This window comes from Zonotrichia leucophrys, chromosome 4 (assembly GCF_028769735.1).
Source record: "Zonotrichia leucophrys gambelii isolate GWCS_2022_RI chromosome 4, RI_Zleu_2.0, whole genome shotgun sequence".
NCBI classification, from domain to species: domain Eukaryota; kingdom Metazoa; phylum Chordata; class Aves; order Passeriformes; family Passerellidae; genus Zonotrichia; species Zonotrichia leucophrys.
The window spans coordinates 24654433-24674749 of NC_088173.1; the positions used below are offsets into that span (position 1 = coordinate 24654433).

General features: G+C 42.8%; 1 protein-coding gene across 2 annotated transcripts in view; it reads right to left on the reverse strand.

The window, feature by feature from the left end:
- Positions 1-6527: 6527 nt before the first annotated feature.
- FHDC1 (FH2 domain containing 1) overlaps positions 6528-20317 on the reverse strand; it is a 36657-nt gene continuing 22867 nt past the window's right edge. For both annotated transcript variants that reach the window (XM_064710838.1, XM_064710839.1), the window contains exons 7-12: positions 19770-19840; positions 19545-19652; positions 18588-18658; positions 16145-16262; positions 13746-13910; positions 6528-10594 (exon numbers count right to left, since the gene is read on the reverse strand). In XM_064710838.1, the coding sequence (XP_064566908.1) occupies positions 8549-10594; positions 13746-13910; positions 16145-16262; positions 18588-18658; positions 19545-19652; positions 19770-19840 (2579 nt within the window). In that variant the 3' untranslated portion in view covers positions 6528-8548. The remainder of the gene's footprint in view (positions 10595-13745; positions 13911-16144; positions 16263-18587; positions 18659-19544; positions 19653-19769; positions 19841-20317) is intronic.

Below are 20317 nucleotides of genomic sequence, written 5' to 3' on the forward strand. Positions count from 1 at the left end.
TGACAGTTTCAAACAGAGAGCGTGATTATGTGTTCAAACTGTTTACCAAAGGTTGGGGTGATTTCTCTGTCATTTAAAATGTTGTATATTAAGGCTGGACATTTTATTCAGAGATATTTACTGTACTTTCAATGAGACTTATTCAGAGAAGTACTTTCATTAAACAAGAGTTTAAACTCGATCGTACAATGGACCTCTGTGATTAGTCATGGACCCCACTGCCAATTCATGCCAAATTTTTAAGCTACACATTCTTGCAAATCTCTGCTTTATGGTCTTTTTTAATATTGTTGGTTGCCTCTATGATTAGAAAATGTCTCCTGCTGTATTTCCATATGCCCTTCTCCCATGGGCTGCTTATGCCACATTTCCCATTATTTCAGACACTGTCTTTGTGCAGGGCTGGGGACACCACAACCTCTGGGACCCCACGGCCACAGGGCTGTGCCCAGGGGCCTTGCTCCTGTGCTTGTTGCACAGACAAGGAACAGACCAAGATTTCATGGATATTCCTCACAACTGTTTAAAGAGCTCCCCTTGCTAACCCCCCACTCACAACCTCTGTGCCATACCCTCAGCTGGCAACTCATCTGTAAATTGTCTTGCAGGGTCTGTTTTGGTGGTTATGTTGTTTAGTAGATTCAAGTAGTCAGTGAAAATTTGTTACATTCCTACTGCAAGGTACACAGAGAGAGAGCAGGGGTTAAAATTTGGCTTGTGAAATTCATATTCTCCCTACTGCCATCTCATTTGCTGCCTTACCCAATATGAGGTCCTTCAGAGCGTGAATTTGGACCTGGGACCATCTCTACTGGGGTGTGAACCAGTGTCATATTTTGCAGAGGCTGCTAGATGATCCAGCCCATGCTCCATCCAGTTGAGTTTCAAGTGTCTGGCAACAGATTGCATCAAATCCCTCACAGTAACTCAGGCAGTACTTTGCAGCAATGCAAAAATGCTTCCTAGATTTCTAGGCTTCCTGGTTAGCTGCTATTTTGCACACTCCAAATGAGTATTTGTACTGCTTGGGATGACCACAGCAGCTCTACTATAAGTGTGAGGGTGCTGGTTTCCTTCATAAAGCCACACTGCAAGAAAAAAACAAGCATCAGAAGCATCACGTTTGTCAGGAGACTTGCTGCTAACAGTGCAGGAATAAAGAGGTATCCTGTCCTGCAGGACACAAGGTAGTCATTGGGAACACTTGCTGTAACTTACTATTCTATTTGGTCCTTAATTCCTTTAAGAAGAGGGTAAGCAAACCTCTGCCAGGAAAGGTTGAGCTGTTGAGCTCACAAGGGTCATTCCTCAGTTTCCCACAGATTGATTTTGGAGCTGCCAGCACCTGTCCACATTCATCTGTGCTCAGGTTAACACTGCTGGACTAGTCCTCAGCCTGGTTAGCGAGCATCTCTCACCTCTCCTGCTGTACATGTCCACTGCTCCCACAGGCCTTTGGAATTTCCAGTGTTCTCTTTTTACCTCTGGTGTCCCTTAAGCCACAAACTTCTTTCTTTCTTGCATTTAGATTGTCTGCTGCTTTTGAGTTTTCTCTCGCATCTCTTGCCAAGCTCCCGTCTTTTACTTGTTTTACTGACTTCACATCACCATCAGCCACCTCAGACTGGCTAACATTAATAATTGCAACATATTCCCAGCTTTCAAGCCATAGCCTACAGAAGACCAGCATTTTCCTTAGGGTTTTCCCATCTTCAGAACCCTTATTTCAGTAGCAAAATCCTATTCCTCCCTCTTATACTTTGTACTAAGAACAACACCCTGTGGCCCTTAGCAAAGTGACCTATGTGTGAAGTTAGCTCTTCTTGGAGCAGGAGGCTGGGCTGGATGACCTCTGCAGATGCCTTCTCAGCTCAATTATTCAATTGCTTAGGCTATAACCTCCTGGGAGGAAAGACTGTCTTAAACAGGATTCTGTTCTTTTTAGAAAGAACACATGTGAGCACCAAGTACTTGCAGCAATAAGCAGTGCTTATGGTATGAATATACTATGTATGTGTTCCAAGTGCTCTCCCTTTCCTGCAGTGATTACTTACTTTCAGCAGAAGTAAAATTGAGTGTATGCTCTTCAAGAGCTATCTTTGGGCTTTCATGTGCTCTTAAGAAAAGGTTGTTGTCCTTACCCCAGCAGAGAAACCCAAAATATCCTGAAGCCTCAGTCCATACCATGAAAAGCTACGTGCAACTTAAGAAACAGTAATACAATTATTTTGCTCTGGTGCACAGGGAAACAGCACCAAACTGACAGCACAACTGTATTTGCTTTTGGTACCACGACTATGGGTGGGGTTGGAAATCACTTCACCAAATGGCTTTTGAAGCTGTCGTCGACAGTCTTTCATTAGGGCTTTTCAGACACCGCAGAGCTAAATTAGTCACACCTTTATTTGAACAGACTTTCCTCACCCACCTCTGCAAAATCAGCCCATGTGCTCAGATTCTCAGCTCCCTCTCAAGCTGCTCGGCGTAGGGGGTGAGCGACGTTCGCACGGAACAGAGGCAAAGATGCTCCTCTCAGTGATGGCCTCCCCCAGCCACGCGCTTGCAGTGACAAGGCAAAGCTGCAACATACAGACAAGCAAGCCCTAAAAGCCTGAGTTCATTTTGCTCCTCTATTCCCACACCTTACTAGAAGCTGGCAGCAAAAGGTCTCAGTTTGCAGATTTTGCAGACAGACGTTTGAGAAGGACTCACATTGGCAGAAAGAAGAAAGGGATGGAGCAAAACAGCCACTGGAATCAAGAAACAGAGAAAGCAGGATGAAGCAAATGGAAGAGTACAGAAAGCCTGCCACGTGAAAATAAGATTAACAGAGAGATGAGTTATTAACGATGATGGAAAATTTAAGAGTAAGATGGAAGATTATAACAGAGGAAACAGAAGTGGGAGGAAGCAGTCATGGGACATATAGGGGTAAATACAGCTGTAAAAGGGTGGGGAAAAAATCAAAACCACATTTACACCCATTTTTCTTCCTAACAACAGGGATTAAAGATTTGCATAGGGAATACGTCTGAATCAGTTTAAAATGCTGCGTGAGAAACACCAGAAACCAAAACATGAAGTGAGCAACGTGTCCTATTTTCAGCCCCAGAACTCAAGTGACTCCAGCAACTTCTCAGGCAATTGCTTTCTGCAGCAATTCAGTGGAGTCAGGCACAGGGAAGTCCTGATTTCTCCTGGAGACTGTGGCTTAAACCTAGAGTTCCCAGAAACAGCAGAAAAAAAGGGACCTGTAAGGGTTCTGAATATTTGTCTCCACTTGTGCCTATTTATTGCTGTCACATTCTTCCTTGTGCACTTTTCCCTACAAAGCACACCAGTTACTGGGCTTCAGTAATTCCTAACACCGACTGAGTACATATCCACCTCAGATATATATTTAGTTCCTTCCCACAACTTGTGCTAGCCCACCTGAAAGATGTAAAATCTTACTCTTTTGAAGAAACTGCGAAAAGTGCACATAGAGAGTCAATGCATCTATTTCCCCAAACTTACAGAAAAGGACGATGAGGAGCAAGCACCAGAGGAGGGAAGGTGATAGTAGCTTTGTATCCCTCAGCCCTGCTTTACTGCTCTCTCTTGAAGGTCACTTTTTTATTTCTAATGACAAAGAAATTGAAAAATAAAGGGAAATAAAATGAATTATAAACAATTATTTAGAAGTGGAATCAAGTATTTTCTAGCCAGCATCTCTTGGATACCCAAATGAACATTATGTGGGTTCAGTTGCTAGGGTTTGTTTTCAGAGAAGAGGAAACAATCACTGGGATGTTCTCTGGAGATAAACAGAGATCTTGCTTTTATGCTCATTTTGCCACTGGATCACTGCAGCTACTGAAAGTATCTGCCCCTGTGCAGCAGAGTTATTTGAAGCCAACAGCTCTCTTTATGAGTCAAAGTCCTATTGTCTAAAAAAAGACAAAAACCTAAGTAGGTAGAGTTTGTATCTTTGCTCCAGTTGACCCAGGAGGAGGCATCAAAGTTTCTGGCTTTTTTTCCACTCCTCTTCGCAACAAGTAGGGATAGAATAGGACAAACAAGGAGCTATTGTTCAGACCTGATCAAAAGCAGAAGAGGCACATCTCTGTTCAAAGGGAGTCTGTCTGCTTCAGATGGTGTGAACGGTCTCAGAAACTCATGTAACTCTCTCCCCTCCATGCACACAAGGCCACCCTCGCTGAGCATTTGCTCAGCCACTGCTGACCTTGCCCTGAAGAACAGCACTAAAGTCAACCTGCTCCTATCTCCAGTGCTTCCATGCTGAAAGTCAGGACATCAGCAGCTGCAGATTGAGGATTTTTGTTTTCTTTTTTTAAAATCAGAGCAAGTTGCCAGCGGAGGCAACCAATGCTTATCCTGCAACCTCAGCCTTCAGGTTGAAAAGGCATGGAAACCAATTATATGGCAAGGAACAACCACTGGCTTGAAACAATTTTCTCTGAGTGGAAGTATTTGATGCTGATAGTACCAATCACACACCTTGCAGCAAGTCCCTTCACATGTCCTTCGCCTCGGTGTCACTTTCTTTTAGGCTTGCACAGATACTTCTTCAGCTGCCAGCTGTAACAGCATACAAGATTTCCAGAATGCATCTTTCAACCAGGGGAACACAACAGAGTTTTTAATATCAGCTTGCAAGTAATAAAAAAGTAACGTATTTTTGGCTATTTAGATAGTGACGTGGCTAGAACAAACTCCTTTGTTTCCAGCAGCTGTTAACAATACCTGTAGGGAGCTGTTCCCAAGGCAGTTATCTCTGGCACCAGCAGCAGGAGGATGTAAACAGCATGTATCAAGTTAATGGAAAACATTGTGCAGCCAAATCTGAAAGGAACAGTGTTTAGCTGGGCCTCTCTCACAGGGATTACGTTCTCACAGGCAGCAGCAGGCAGGCCTTGCCGGGACTGGGCGGCCGGGGCTCTGGGCAGGGCTGGCCGAGCAAGAGGCACCGAGCTGGGAGGGTGTGCAGTGACAGTTCAGAGCTGAGAGGATGTGCAGTGACAGCCCAGAGCTGGGAGGGTGTGCAGTGACAGCCCCGGGCTGGGAGGATGTGCAGTGACAGCCCCAGGCTGGGAGCTCAGGGTCAGTGCCCAGGGAACACTCCCAGCACAGAGCTGGCTCAGGAAGGGTGAGGCAGGAGGCAGCGTGTGCCTGTCTGCATCCATCCACACAGACGGACCCTAAGATTAGAAAGATACTGACGGGTTATTTTGAATGACATAGTCCAGGCTTGTACACTGTGGGAGGTGTGATGGGAACCCTTTCTGTCTTTCTTGATAATTTAATGAGCTGTTGTAATGAGGGATCCACCGAGCCCCTCATTTGTATGCAGTTCCCACATGAGATGTGAATATTAAATTCCTCCAAGTATGAATCAGCACCTCTTACTCCCACAGTTTCCCTCTATCTCTCAATCTTCACCAGCTCCACAGCTCCAGATTACCCTCATGGTCCCTTGGGCTCACCCACTTCACTGCCACCTCAGTAGTGACCAGAGGAGATTGATGGACCGAGGTCACAGCCAGAAGCATCAGCCACTCAGCAGAACCAAGCAGGACACAAGGTCTGAGTTCTTTTGTGAAAGCCAAGTGCAACCAGGCGAGTCCGTGCCCTGCTAGCCTTTGGGAAAATTGTACGGCATGGGAAATCTAACCTATAGGGCATCGCTGTCTCTCACACCTGGTAGTTTAAATAATGAATTGGTAATTATAAACCCTTTTGACATAAAAATGAAGTTTAAAAAAACAAACTTTTGAGACACACCTTTTGATGGTGAAGGGCTTTCCCACGTAGATTCCACCAGCAGCCGTCACTCAGCACTGGCAGACAGCAGGTGCTTGCCACTCCAAAAGGGGAGAGACACTCACCAAACTAGAAAAGTCAGAGGCTAAACAAGTTTGCAAAAAGCAGCAATTCCAGTCCAGAAATGATTTCCATAGCAGAGAAGAGGAAATGTTCCCTGAGGACAAGGAGGCTGGCTGGATTTCACTTTTTTCTGCTGAATAGATGTTCTTTAGTATGCAATAAAGAAGGAAAAATAATGGGAAAATGGGACAAAACTGAAAAATTCACAATTGCAGTGCAAAAGTCACCACATGCTCCTGCAAAACAGGCTGTTCTGTATTTCCACAGTCCTGGGAGTTGTAAACCAGAATTTCTCAATAAAGTGTGCTAAGCTCAAAGGCATGAAGATAGCGACAGATCCAGACTTGTCAGTGCCATGAACATTTTTGTCTTGGCCACAGCATACAGTGTGTACATGAAGTGCTGCATCTACCTCTATTGCCTTCTATGTTATACCCAAACCTGTGCAGAAAGTCCCAGCCCAGAAATGTTCAGAAACTGCAGTTCAACTGCATGTCTCAATATAAAAACAAACCCAGGATTTCAAGCACCACGATTTCTGCTGCAGAGTCCTTCCCACAGTCACCCACCCAGACTCAGCTGCTTGAGATCTCCAGGACCAAAGCCAAGAGTGTAATAGGAAGGAGAAAGTACAAACATCATACCCAGTAAATGGGAACTTTATTAAACTACCGAGTTACTCAGAAATGTATAAATGTTCCATTAAATACAGTTGGTTTTCTTTTACACAGATTTATAGAAATTTATTTACATGTTCCAAACACATTTAAATTATTTTTCAAGCTTGCTACCAATAAAATTTGTTGCTTTCTTTAAAAAAAAGGAAGAATGTCAATCATCTGCTCTTGCAGATGTGCATACATCCATACAGATACAAATATAAAGGGAGATGCTTTTGTATCTAACCCACAATGGAGGCAGTAACCAAAAAGCTTATCCAAAAAGCAAAATATTTGCCCTTGCAAAAAAGTGGGCTCTATAAATTCTCCCTGTGGGACAGACACAAACAAGAGGCCCTGTGCAATACTTTATGGTGTTTGGGTATGATGTCTGCCTGCAGACTGGCTGGTACGTGGGAGGAGCCAAAGGCCCCTTGCCAGATTCAAACCTCAAAGGCAGCTGTCCCTGATACCAGCCCGTGAGAAGCAGGTGAGCTCATTCTCACTGAATTACACTCTCCCAGCACAGAGGGACAGAGCAGACAAACAGATCTAGCACTAGCATGTCAGTGCCTCTTGTCCAAAGAGATTTCCCTTTTGTTTTTTATTTTATTCTTAAATGAGGCTTCATTCGTAAGTGAATAAAAGGCAATTCTTTAAATAAAATGCTTAGGAGAACAGCACTTTCCCCACCTAAATACATTTCTATTGGGAAGATGCACAGCATGCTGAATGAATTTCCCCCTCATTCTCTGTATCTTAAGTCTTACAGAAGTTAAAATTTGTATCTGCAAGTAAAAAGGGGTGTTTTTACTTTGCAAAAAGCTTATCAAATGCTAGTTTAATTCCTTTAGACTCTTTAAACATAAAAAACCACATTTGAAGCAACCAAAGAACTCTACAAAAACATTGTCATGCGTAAGCTCTGTGTTTCATGCTAAATATTCTTGTTGACAAGGAGCAGGAGTGGAGGAGGAGGAGGAGGAGGAGGAGGAGGAGGAGGCAGGGAAACGAATGGCTCAACCAGAGCCATTGCAACATTCAAGTAGTTTGGTAGTATACAAACCAGTGGAAACATGGAATGGTAAGAAAGTGCTCAGCACTACATTGCAGCCTTCAAGAGCTGAGCTGCAAACATCCTGATATGTATCATAAATATATGGCACTTCTGTATGACCAAAAGCTGGCAAGTTTGCTTGTGATCAAAACAAGTCAGGAGTAGTCGTCATGCCCATGGCCCTTCCACCAGGCACAGCCTCCAGCTGTGCTATCCAATGCAGCACCAGCCATATCCACTTGTGCATGCAAGACAATGCTGCCACATCCTTGGAGAACAAGCCTCCTGCCCAGCAGAAAGCCTTCCCCAGACACACATACACATTCATAAAACATGCTATAAATTCTTCAGGGAGGTTAAAGACAGCCATAAACAGCAAAGGTCTTGTTTTACAATTTTTTGGCCAGCAGTTCCCAGTCTGTCCAATTGCCAGCAATGGACTTTGCAACAGGCAAAAAGAGCTCCCGAATCCAAGGAATTGATAGCAATGGAAAGTACAATCACCTAAGTTCATTTCACTACTGTTCCACAGGATTCATTTTGACATCAAATAAGAAACCAACAAGCACAAAGGCTTGAGTCCTAAGAAGAATCTTATATACACACAAAAAAAACTGGCCTCAATCCATGTTTTCTGTCACAAAGTGTTTCATCTCGTAGCTAAAACTTCTTAAAACTTTTTGGCTTTTGGTAACTTTTTTTATCACAAATGCGAAGATTTGCTGTTCTGCTCACATTCCATCACAGTAGCTTTAAATACATTCAAATTCATAAAAAAGGATTTAGACCAGAACACAGCTACTTGCCCTTTTCCAACAGTGTGCCGTACTTCAATAAGCACATGATGCCATGTATTGGCAAGGTTAGTGTTTTAAGGAATTTCACTACACAGACATCCAGTGCTTGGACAAGTGTTCACATTCCAAGATTAAAAAACCCCTCTCCCTTATTTCAATAATGGCTTCAGGATTTTACCAATTGTGGTTCGGTTTGCATCCTTCAGTTTAAGTGATGCCTTTTCCACTGTTCCCTGTTCCTTTGGTGCAGGCTCTGCTTTGGTGCTGACAGCTTCTCCCTGCAGGATGCTTCTTCCAACCACTCTGGCACTATTTGCTCTCTTTAAAGTACTCATGCTGTTCTCCTTTGGATTTGGATCATCAGAGGTCGCTGCTGGCTTCACTTTAGGCAGCCTCTGGGACACAGACCTTGTGATGGGTGGAGGTCTGGAAGAGGTGGATAGATCCACTTTTGCACGCTTTGAAGAAGAGGCCACTGTATTCCTTGCAAAGTTTGGGACAGCAGGTGGTGCTTTGGGAATACTGACTGTGGCAACCTTGGTGTCATCTGCAGGGGTCTGGGGTTTTGCACTGGAGCGACACATCTTTGTTTCATCTGTCTTTGATTTGACACTACTCCTAATGGGTTTAGAGACTGGCTTCTTGAGAGCGACTCTGTCCCTCTCGAAGTGAGCACTGCTTGAGGTGACAGTGCCCCTTCGTAACTTTGGCTCTTCTACTGACATGCTGTGCCTGTAGGGACTTCTTGGCAGCGTGTCTGTCGTGCCTCGGACAGAGCTGCGGTGAGACAGCCGGCTCTCCACGGCGCTGCTTTCACGAAGGGCTGGCTTGGCTTCTGGCTTTTTCACGGTGCTGGGGGCCCTGTTCGACCGAGAAATAGGCACCACTTTCCTCATACTTTCATTCTCGGAGGCATTCAAAGTTCTGACAGGTCTGGAAGGAGCTGTGTGGCTAGGGCGAGTGCCACTGGGTTTTGTGGAGCTTGGAGATCGATCTTTTAGAGAGTTTGTCTTTGGTCCTACTAGATCTTTATTTTTTATAGGTTTTTCTTTAGGAGGGGTGTGCTTGCTATCAGCATCATCCTTATCATTGGCAGAAGTGTGAAGAGACAGGTCCTTGCCAGAGGTGGAATTCAGGTTTGAGAAGAAAGATCTAGCCTTGTGTTGAGCATCATTGCCAGAAGAGCATGCTTTGCCAGCCTCACTTCTTATTTCGTTGTCTGCCAATTTAAAATCGTTTCCCTCTTCAGAGTCCAATGTCAAAGAACAATCAGTCGTGGTATCTGACATGTAGCACGCTGGCCCATCTTCCCTACTTCCTGAAACACTTGTATCCAAAGACATAGGGCTGCTGCTGCTGGGCTCTAAAGCTTCAGTCTTGCAACCCACTGCCCTGGTTTGATGGTCACGGGCCTCTCTGGAACTCCTGCCAGCTGGAGGAAGCTCATCATCAGCAGTGCTCAGGGAACGGAAGCTCAGATCATCCAGAGTCTCCAGGTCTGTCCCGCCAGCATCCTCTAAATATATTAAAGGTGCATCTTCTGCAGGCTTTGCTCCTTGAATATCAAACTTTCGTAGCCCTTTAACAAGTTCACGCTCCTCAATTGCAAGGGCCAGAGCATTGATGTCTGTGGACTCCTCGCAGGACGCGTTGGAAGTGTGCAAGTTGTAGTCAGTGCTCCTCTGTGAGTAATGGGCACCAGGGCTGGCTGAGCCGCTGAGGTGGCTGGGCTGCGCTGGAGGCACCTGCACGGGGCCACCACTTTTCACTTCCATTTCAGACTGCTGGTGCAACTGCAAGGTATTTAAGTTGAGATCTCTTGTCTCCTTGGATTCCACCCAGGCTACGTTAGGTTTTGCTTGCCGGGTGTTTGCACGGGGAAGGCTGTTAAACTTGTTTGGATCCTCATCTTTGGAGATTTCCAGGAAACTCTGCAACTCCCTGTCTGCAGTTATCCCCAAAGAAAGTCGAGAGCGTCTGGAATTTGTGTTTCTGTACAAAGGGCTTTGAGGCCTCTGCTGCAAGAAGGGAAGAAATTCTCCAAGTCCATTTTTAGCCAACATCTCTACATCATTTTCACTGCTGCTCCGCCCAAAGCTCCCAAGCTCTCCAGCTGCCCAGGATCGACGCTTCTCCTCCAGCTCCTTTTGCCTTTGCAGACTATGGAGCTCCTGGATCTCTCGTTCCCTATTCTCCTGAAGAAGGAAAATCACAAATATGTGTCTCAGAGGACAGTGTCCTATGCATTAAGAATAAGGCACACTCCTTCCTCTCTCCTTTTATTTCTTCCCATCGAAGTTAGCTCGTACTGCTGTCACCCACTCCCAACCTCCAATACACACACACACACACACACACACGTGAAATCACCGTGGCAACCATGGCCTGCAACCATTAACCCTATGGAGAGCAGCTCCCTGCATAACTAATGGGATGACACATCCATCTGGTCAGTGTACGCAAAAAAAAAAGCACCAGACCTTGCAAAGACCAACAAATTGACCCATCAAACCCAAGCAGATGTCACATCTTAGAATTACAGAACATGCTGAGTTGGCAGGGACCCACAGGGATCACTGAATTCAACTCCTGGCCCTGGACAGGACGATCCCCAAGAGTCACACCATGTGCCTGAGAGCATTGTCCGAACACTTGAATTCTGTCAGGCTTGGTGCTGTGACCTCTTCCCTGGGCAGCCTGTTCCAGTGCCCAACCACTCTTTGGTCAAGCCAAAGAGTTCCAGATGTAAGATAGGGTGCACCAAGTCCTCACTAAGTTTAAAGGCGGCAGTCTTACCAGGTGAGTAAACCTCTATCTAATCTTTACATCCGTATTTCAGACAAACTTGTCTGACCAGCATACAGCCGACGTGGTTTTTCCAGCCCACCTTACTACCACTGCAATTGTTCCTCAGCAAGTCCAATTTCTGCACAGTGATACTTTCCTCTACCATTACAGACTGAAAATTTTGTGAAAAGGCATTGCTTAATTGCATATGAAAGCAAATTAGATAAGTTAACACAATGCCTCACAATAGTTAGACATAACTGACACCACTCAAGGACCATCAGTCAATGTCTTGTTTCAGTTTTGGATCTCATAATCACTGTTGGCTTCAAAAACTGCCAACTGCAGTACAGAGATTGCCCACGGTAGGAACTGGGATTTTTGGCAGCTAAACTGAGGGATTTTGGTTCAGGAAGCCATAGAACAGGTAGTTTGAATTTGAAAGACAACACAGTAAACACTTTTTTACTAAAATAATTAGCAGTGATTTACTGTGAATATCAGCATTTTAACTGTTACCTCTAGGCTTCAGATTTAATCTAACTGCACCTTTGGTTGAACTTTCTGGGTTACTTCTGAAATGAAGAACTTGGCTTGCTGCAGCCAGTACAGCTGTAGCAAAAGAAAGAAGGAAAAGGCTAGTCTTGACAAAGGATTCCAAAATTACATGATTTTCCAGCATGTTGTTAAATCTGGTCCAATCAATGACACACTGTTTAAAAAAAATCACACCTTTATTTGTCTAACGCTTTGTGTAGTTTAATCTTCCCATTGTTGTGACAACAGAAGAGCTGCACCACTAGGAAAAGTCACCTGAAAGCTTTCAGTAAACAAAAGCCTAATGCTTTGGGATGAATGGATTAATCTACACCTCTTAAAGTGGATTTGAGACTATGCTGGGCTCTGAAAGATAGGATGCATTAGAGACCTAAGAAACCTGAACATCTAAGAAAGGAAAAGAAAAAACTTGCATTTCAGGAAAAATGTTTGGCAGGAAGCTTTCGTTTACAGGTATGGAATTACAGAATGAATTCTTGCCAAATGCTAAAGTTCAACTTTAAAAATACCATTGTCAAGAGAAATGGTTCAAAATAGTTGCAGATACTAATACTATATTCCATATTAGAAAAAGAATATTTTAACCTCACCCAGAACACGTTTTAGGAGATTTTATTCAGATGAAAAAACCTATTTTAAGCACATAGTTAGACATGCCAAAAAACTGCAAAAAATGTTTAAGCATTTGAAATATATGCACATGGCCATGGTGGTACAAGCCATCTTTTTAGACTGTTGGACGTGCTGTCAACACATCACATTCTTTTGTCGCAACTGCCATTTTAATTCTAAATTGTTCTGGTAATGTTGTAGGAACAATGGTCAATCCACAGTTAGCAAGCAAATCTCAAATTTGCAAGCAAGAGTCTAAGCTGTCATTTTTTAGAGTGTACGTGTATATTACAAAGAGGGGATCTCAAAAGTCATAGCTATCCACCACTTGTAATACGTGACTATGAATGAAATCCTCAATCTCCAATATTTGAACATATCTGGATGAAGTCCTCTCTTGGCAAACTGACTGCAACAGCTATCACCATTTGGTTTTAGACATTTGGCAATGTGCACCCTCCTGTAACTATGTGCTGTCTTGGGCGGTAAAGGTTAGGCAAACTAATGGTACCACAGGCACATTAGCTGAACATCCTGTCAGCTCACTCCAAATCAACACTGTTCTCTTCTTTCTGAACCAAAGCTTTTATCAAAAGTGCTGCCAAAGGCAGATTGCAAAAGGGCACCGATCCAACTCATTAATTCTATTTATAAAGACCTAAGAAATATCTGTAACAATAGACAGCCTTTGCTGAACCAAAACTAACCAACACCAATACTGCTCCTCCATCTTAGTACATTTCCTGAACTATTCAGGACCAATTCAGGGTACTCAGCGAATGAATGTCACATAAGGTATCTTGCTGCCATAGGCCTATTTCAAGTTCTCACCCACAAAAATCCTTTGAAAGGACAAAGTAAAATACACAGCCCTTACTTTACTTGGTGAAGTGCCTCTAGCCACGTAGAGGAAGGCAGTGGAGAGCCTGAGCTAGTGTGGATTCAGGCAGGTCCATCCAAGGAATGGCAGAGCACACCTCAAGGCCCTTCCAACTATCCAACACTACCAGGCCAACACCTGAACAGCGACCCATGGTCAGGAAATCAGTGCAATCTGTCTCACAGCTCAGCTTAGCAGTCACCAGCCTCCTCACCAAAACAGAAGGGAGGTGCCCACTTACAAGCAGGCCAATGAACACCCTGATCTATCATCCCAGTGGTCTTGCCCGCCTGAAACAGAAGATGCAGAGCAGCAGGGCTGCTCACAATGGCCATTCCCACCTGGCTTCTGGCAAGGAATGCTTCCAGGAGTGCAGTTTTCTGTAGCCATTTGAGCAAATAAATCAAATACTACAAGATACAAAATGCCCCTTAAGCAGAAAAACCAACTTAATTCATGTGAGCCAATATCCATTTCAGAAGTGTGAGAATCCCATTCAGCACTCTTACCTTAACAGATGTGTTGAATCTTATGCAGAAGTCCCTAAATATCTGGAAACACTCATCCAACTTCATAGTTTCTTTGTCTTCACAGAAAAAGTCAATGAGAGCATTTCCCTCCTTTTGCAGTTCTCGTTTCTGGTGTTCAAGCTCCTTTAGATGCCTTACAGCAAACTGCAGCAAAAACCATACACACATGAACCAGACAGAAAAATTAAAGTCACAACAGGTCGTGCATATATCAGGAACTTATGAAATTCATGTTCCAAGCTAGAAGCTGTTACGGAGCCCAGGAAATTAAAATTTTGATGGAGATCTCGTACTAACAAAAGGACACATGCCATTTCAGCAAACTGAGTAAAGAAGGTCAGGAAAAATGGATCAATCAAAATGTACATTCTCGTGACTAGGATGGAAACCAGAAAAAAGCTCAAAAGCCCTTGAACAAACTTACTGCTTTAAGTTTTAGATGAGTAAAATCAAAGACTGTACTAGGACACTGACAGACCTCCTGGGAGCTCCTTAAAAGCTCCTCATTCCTTATTTTCCCATTTCACCTTCAACTAAGCATGAAGGATTAATTCCTCCTCCCCACTTTTCCAAAAACACACATGAACTGATTCATGGATATACACCACAAAATCAATTCCTTCCTAAGGTGATTATAGACTACAAAGAAAAGGTTTTCATACTTGAAAGGAAAGGAACCACTGAAAATACATATATTTTAACACATCCAGAAAATGTTCCCCTAAAGTAGCACCTTGAACCATAAGTACAGAGCAATACAGACAGGGTGAGGCTAGTTTAGTGGAAGAAGATTCAGGAGGAAGAGAATAAGGCTGTGATTAGACTTTGAGCAGCAGAACTCCTTAAAACACTTTGATTAGGTGCCCTGTCTCCTCTGTCTGCATCACCAGCTATCCACTTCTATTCTTGCACAATCCCCCATCTGACACCACCTGTAGCTCAAAGTAACCTGAGAAGAAAAGTTATTTTTTCAGACAAATCTCTAACTCATAGTCACCTAAATATTTTTCATTTTTCATAATGTAGCACTGGGGTGGGAAAATGCAGCTGGAGGCACTGGTGACCACTTAATCCAAACCTCGTTTCAGGAATTACTTGGAAAATGTTACCACTAGGATAGGAACAAACATGACTTGCTAGTCTTAAGAAAAAAAAGAAAAAAGAGGGAACAAAAAAGTCCACAATAAAACCTGAAAGTAAACTGGACAACTGATAAAAGCATACATCAAAAAATAGTTCCTCCCACATATTTCAGGAGTTTATTCACAAGGGTGAAATAATCAAAGCTGACTTTTAGATCAGCTTGGTTATCACCTGTAATTTAGAAACAAAATCCGGAAGTGTTTATGCAAGGTATGCATTTGTAAAATTATTTTTTCTCCAACATTTCTTTTGGAATGTGGCCTAAACAAGGTTGTAGTGTTACATAAAACCACCTATTAAATTTTTTAAAATCCCAAACATGTTAAAACATAACATTAAAGAGTCTGGGTGCAATGGATAAAAGCCAATAATTCAGATTGAATGAGGACAGGTATTTCAATCTTAACCTGCCCCTTTCTTCATCAGCTTTTCATCTCCTGAAAAACTACAGGGACTATTAACTACATTTGCAAGTTGAAAATCAGGGTGGGTTAAGTTCCAGATCAACACCTGCCTTCTTACTTTTAATAATTACCTGTAGTGTGAAACAGAAAAAAAATCATTTAATTGAAGTATAATATGTATTTCTTAAGGCATCACCGCATACTCAGAAAATACCAAGAACTCTGCTTCCAAGGTAAGTGCTATACACATCCAGGCCTGTAAAGCCATTGCAGTACTCAATACAATAAAAAAAAAAGGAGAACCCACACGGCATAATGGTACAGCTCTGAGTAAGAGACTCTGTGTTAAGGGCAAATTAGTAGAGAAAAGAGTCCCTTAACCTTCCAGCTTCCAGCAATATCTCTTCAGCCACCCAGCCATCCAGATTCATCCCTCAGCACACCCTCAGCTAAAACTGATGTGCTCCAGAATAACCTAACATGCAGACATTTTATTTTTGGGCAGCTGCAAAGTACAAAAGCAGAGACCACTCCAAATTGTCTTATATTTTAACTACTGATCTTCATCAGTGCCTTCGCACGCACTAAACACGCTTGCCTAACAAGCCTTGGGCAATGTACACTCAATATCCCTCCCTGTAAAAACACAGCCCTTCCAACAATCTTACTTGACAAACAGCAGGAGGCTGGAACACCTTTGTACAAACTGACAGGCTAGGCATATTAAAACAGTGCTTCTGTTTATTGACAGGTCCACACAAATTACATTCAGCTGAGGAATGCTGCTGTACTCAGGCAACAGTAACACATTAACACAGATATCCTACAAACCTGGAGAAAGTTTTCCATCTGGTGAAAGAGTTTTGGGTCTCGTCGGATGCTGTCTTTAACAGATCTGGTCTTGACAGACAGCGAGTGCAGCTCTGCTTCTACACTATCAATGGATAACCTAAAAATAGCATGTACAGAGAACGTTTATCAAGAGAGAAGGAGTGGCCCACAGGTAGCCACAACTGCAAAAGTGGATGCTTTACATGAGTGCAAACAGGCTATCAAACAAGACCTGCCTGTTCAGGAAATCTTTCCAGAGTAGACACTGAAAATTAGGAGAGAGATAAGCACATTTCTTCTTATTTGCAACCTGAAAAGATTCCCATGGGGTGTGGTTTCATGATTAACTCCAGCCAGTCCTACCCACCTAACCTTAAAAAGGTTACTGCTGCCCTGCCTCTGTCCAGGTGTTCTTTTTCTCTCTCTTTCTCGCCTAGCACTCATTTTCAAGATGGCCAGCCACCTCTGTGAACTGAAAATTAACCTAGGAAAAGGAAAAAGCCAATTTGTTCCAGATGGATCCTTTGCTTGGACCAACTGACTACAAGACTGTTTGAGTGCAGGAGCTACCACAAAAAGGGGGCCACAAGAGACCATCAGCAGGACTACTGATTTTGGCAGTAGCATCTGGCATCATGAAATTGCACATCACACTGTTCTAACCAGCCACAGCAATGCAACCCACTCAGTCTCAACCCCGCAGTTACAATATTTCATCCTGCTGCTAAACACCAGCAGTGAAGCTGCTGCTGTGAAAAGGGAACTCAGAAACTGAAGAGCACAGGAATCTGATCTGGTGTAATCTAAGTGTTGTCCTGGGAGACCCACATTCCATACAACAGGAGCTCCCACCTAAGCCTCCCAGTCACTTGGAGGGTAAATGCTTCTAAACCTATGGTATTTCCTTCACCAGAGAACTAAACTGTGCCTAGGAATTGAAGCAGTACAGGTAGCCAAGTGCTAAGAACTAACAACTGTACACATGCTCCTCCTCAGGTTGTCTCACCAGCTGCATGACTTCCAAACACTAAAGCTGAAGAACTTGTGGCAGCCTGACTGAAATGCACATGGCAGCAGAAGGTGACACATCTGTAAATTTGTCAGTACACACACAAATTAATATCATATTATAGTTATATATGTAATAGTTATATATGTAATAGTAATATATATAATAGTTCCCTGTTTTGGGAAAACATGGTGGTTTTGCAACTAAGAAAAGCAGTAGAAAATACAGGCTACATTTTTCTGCCTGTGAAGGAGGAAGAGGATAGCCTACAAGTAAAGAAGGAAAGACAACAAAAAATAAAGAACGTAATGGTAGTTGTTTTAACATGCTCTAACTGGGTGGATTTATGAGCAACTTGTACACGACAATTCTCTCTAAAGACCTTCCTCGTGCCCAGTGGTGAGGTACATATTTAATTTTGTTTCATTTTCATGTACAAAGTGCACTCCCTGAATAGACTTCAGCATGAGTAACAACAGAAGATCTTCAGTGTTAACAAATGTGATCAAAGAACAAAGTGGTTAGAAAATAAATATCACCGAATTTGGGACTCTGCCTGTTTCTCTCCTGTTTGCCAGGGGGCTTGGATGCCGAGGAAAGCTGCATTCCCCAGCAGGCCACATGGCAAACTGCCAGAAAGGTGTGTGGGTTGGATGGCAGAGAGCCACACAGGTGGTCCCTCAAAAATTTTCTGATTAACTCCATGGCCACTCCTTTCCTCAGAAGATTTCAGTCTTTTGCAGACATTACTTAACCCTCCATCAGATCTAAGAAACTGGATTTTGCAGCTGGGAAAAGAATGTAAATAGATTGCCCTAAGCTCAAGAGTAAGGAAGTAGCAGAACTGGGAACAGAACTTCAGCATTGCTAGCTTCCAGGTTTCAGATTTAGATCACACTGTCTCACTGAAGTAAGCACAGTTACTGAGGTACAAATCAGCTTCAGTTTAAAATTATGCAGCTTCAGACTTCAAACTGAAAAAATGCAGAGCCACAAATCCTTCAGATTTTCCAACCAAGACAGTAAATGAAACCTCAAAAAGCATCTAAGTGAAGTCAAGGCCAGCACCTGCCCCTGGTACCAGATTTGGAAAAGTATTGTAGCCTGCTCAGAAACTGATGGAAATTGGTTTAAGGAAAAAGAGTATCATGCTTTACTTCATTCCCTTGAAAATAATGAACAGGCACATGTATTTGACAGAGACAGAATTACCAAAAACCTATGGAGATCGTGTAATAAAAAAAACTCATACCTGAAGGCACATTGCAGGCATACTTCTGCTAGTAAATGGAAATGAAGACCTCAAAGCTACAGTAAACATTTGTAAAGATCTGTTTTAGTGCCAAGACTTTCCTGAATAAGCCTGATTGCTTCACAAATGAGAAAATTCCAATTTCACTCTAACCATAAGTTTTCAGTTTTCTTTTAACTCACCTGGCGGCATCATGAACGCTCCTAATTTTTTCTGAAAAGTTGAGAAGAGCAGCATCTTTCTTTTGGGCTTCCTGAAACAAACAGAACAAAACCAAAACACACACAACCCATTAACATTCCAGCACCATGCCAAAATCCCTAAGTCTGGCAGTTCTAAAGCTTCTGGGAGGGCACTTAAAGGTTTCCCTCCTGCGCTGTTTTTCTTCCCATTCAATCCTAACACAACTGAGTGGAGGACATCCCTTAAAGAAAGGCAGGGATCAGAACTGGAGATTTTAAACAACAGCTTCCATTTTGCAGCGTAAAATAAGAGCTGCTTCTGCCAGTGAACACAAGCCAGATGTACTAATAAGGAATGTCAGGGAAAGAACAATTTACTGATGCCATTGTTTGAGCAGATACGATGCTTCCTGCACAAACATCAATTTATACCCTATTAAATCTCTTAAGCCAGTTTGTACACAGATAATCGAAGTCAAATAGATGCATTTAAATTCTCTCCCTTTGAAAATCAAAAAGTTTGAAAGGAAGGAAAAATAGCTTGAAAATGTCTGCAGCAGCTTTAAAAAACACACATCAGTCATTAAGGGAGGAAGAAAAAACTATCAAGAAGGCTGTTCAAAAGATTCAATGGGAAGATTGAGAGAATTTTTATCAGAATAAATCACTTCCACAGTGTAAGAATTTGGGACAATAAGAGAAAATCTACAGTGAAGAAGTTTGATGAAAGCAAGTTTCTACTTTATATAAAAACTTAACCTTTCCATGGGGTTCCTGATAGGATGACCAAGTAGAGGTAATTTTTGGTGAATTTCATGGCAGGAGAAGAAAGGTGAATATTAAATCAAAGCTGTGAGACAGTTGCTTTTTGAAGGCACATAGCCCCTTACATTGTGTATCAATTAATGAACCTATATTTGTAGAAGTTGCTTATACCAGCAAAATAGATTTCTATACCAGAGCCACAAAATGCAGCAGACTCATCCCAGGTTTGTTTGCTTTCGTGTCTGCCAGCTTGAGCAGCGACGACAGCTTGAATCCAACAGCATTGCCAGCATAACCTCCCTGAAAAGAAACAATTTGCAGAAGAGCAGATGAGAAGCTGAGGCATGACATCAGAGCACTGCAGCACTAACAAGGAGGTGCAGCCCACCAGCCATCTCCCTTTGGGATGTCACTCACCGCATTCATAATATTCCCAGCCTGAAGGACCAAGTGCAATATGGAATGCAGCTCCTCACAAGTCATTAACTCTGTAAGGAACAAGGAAATTGCTGTCTAACAATTGTTTGTTTAGAAATATAGTCAGCTAGCAAGCTCCTCTTCATCTCCAGCTTTTTTTTTTAAATTTGACAAGAAACTCCAATAAACTGAAGAGGTCATGGGAAAGATAATGTCACTATTTAATTCCAATTAACAAGCACAACTGACAAACCTCAAGTGTATTTTCAGACTTTAACTTAGCAAGTGTAGTATTTCCAAGGCAACCTTCAGCAGCTAAGGAAACATTTGGGGCCTAATCCTGCAATGTGCAAAGTGTCTCATGCAAGTGGTTAAGTATCCTCACCACCTACTAATTATTCCAGTGTGAAGTAAGTGTTCTGCACCCTGCAGGATCCATTTGCCATCTGCCAGGATTGGGCTTTTGAACAACTACTCTTTTTTTAGGAGACTTGGCCATAAGGCCTGAAAAGATAACAGACAATGTTTAAATTTTCCTTGCTTATCCC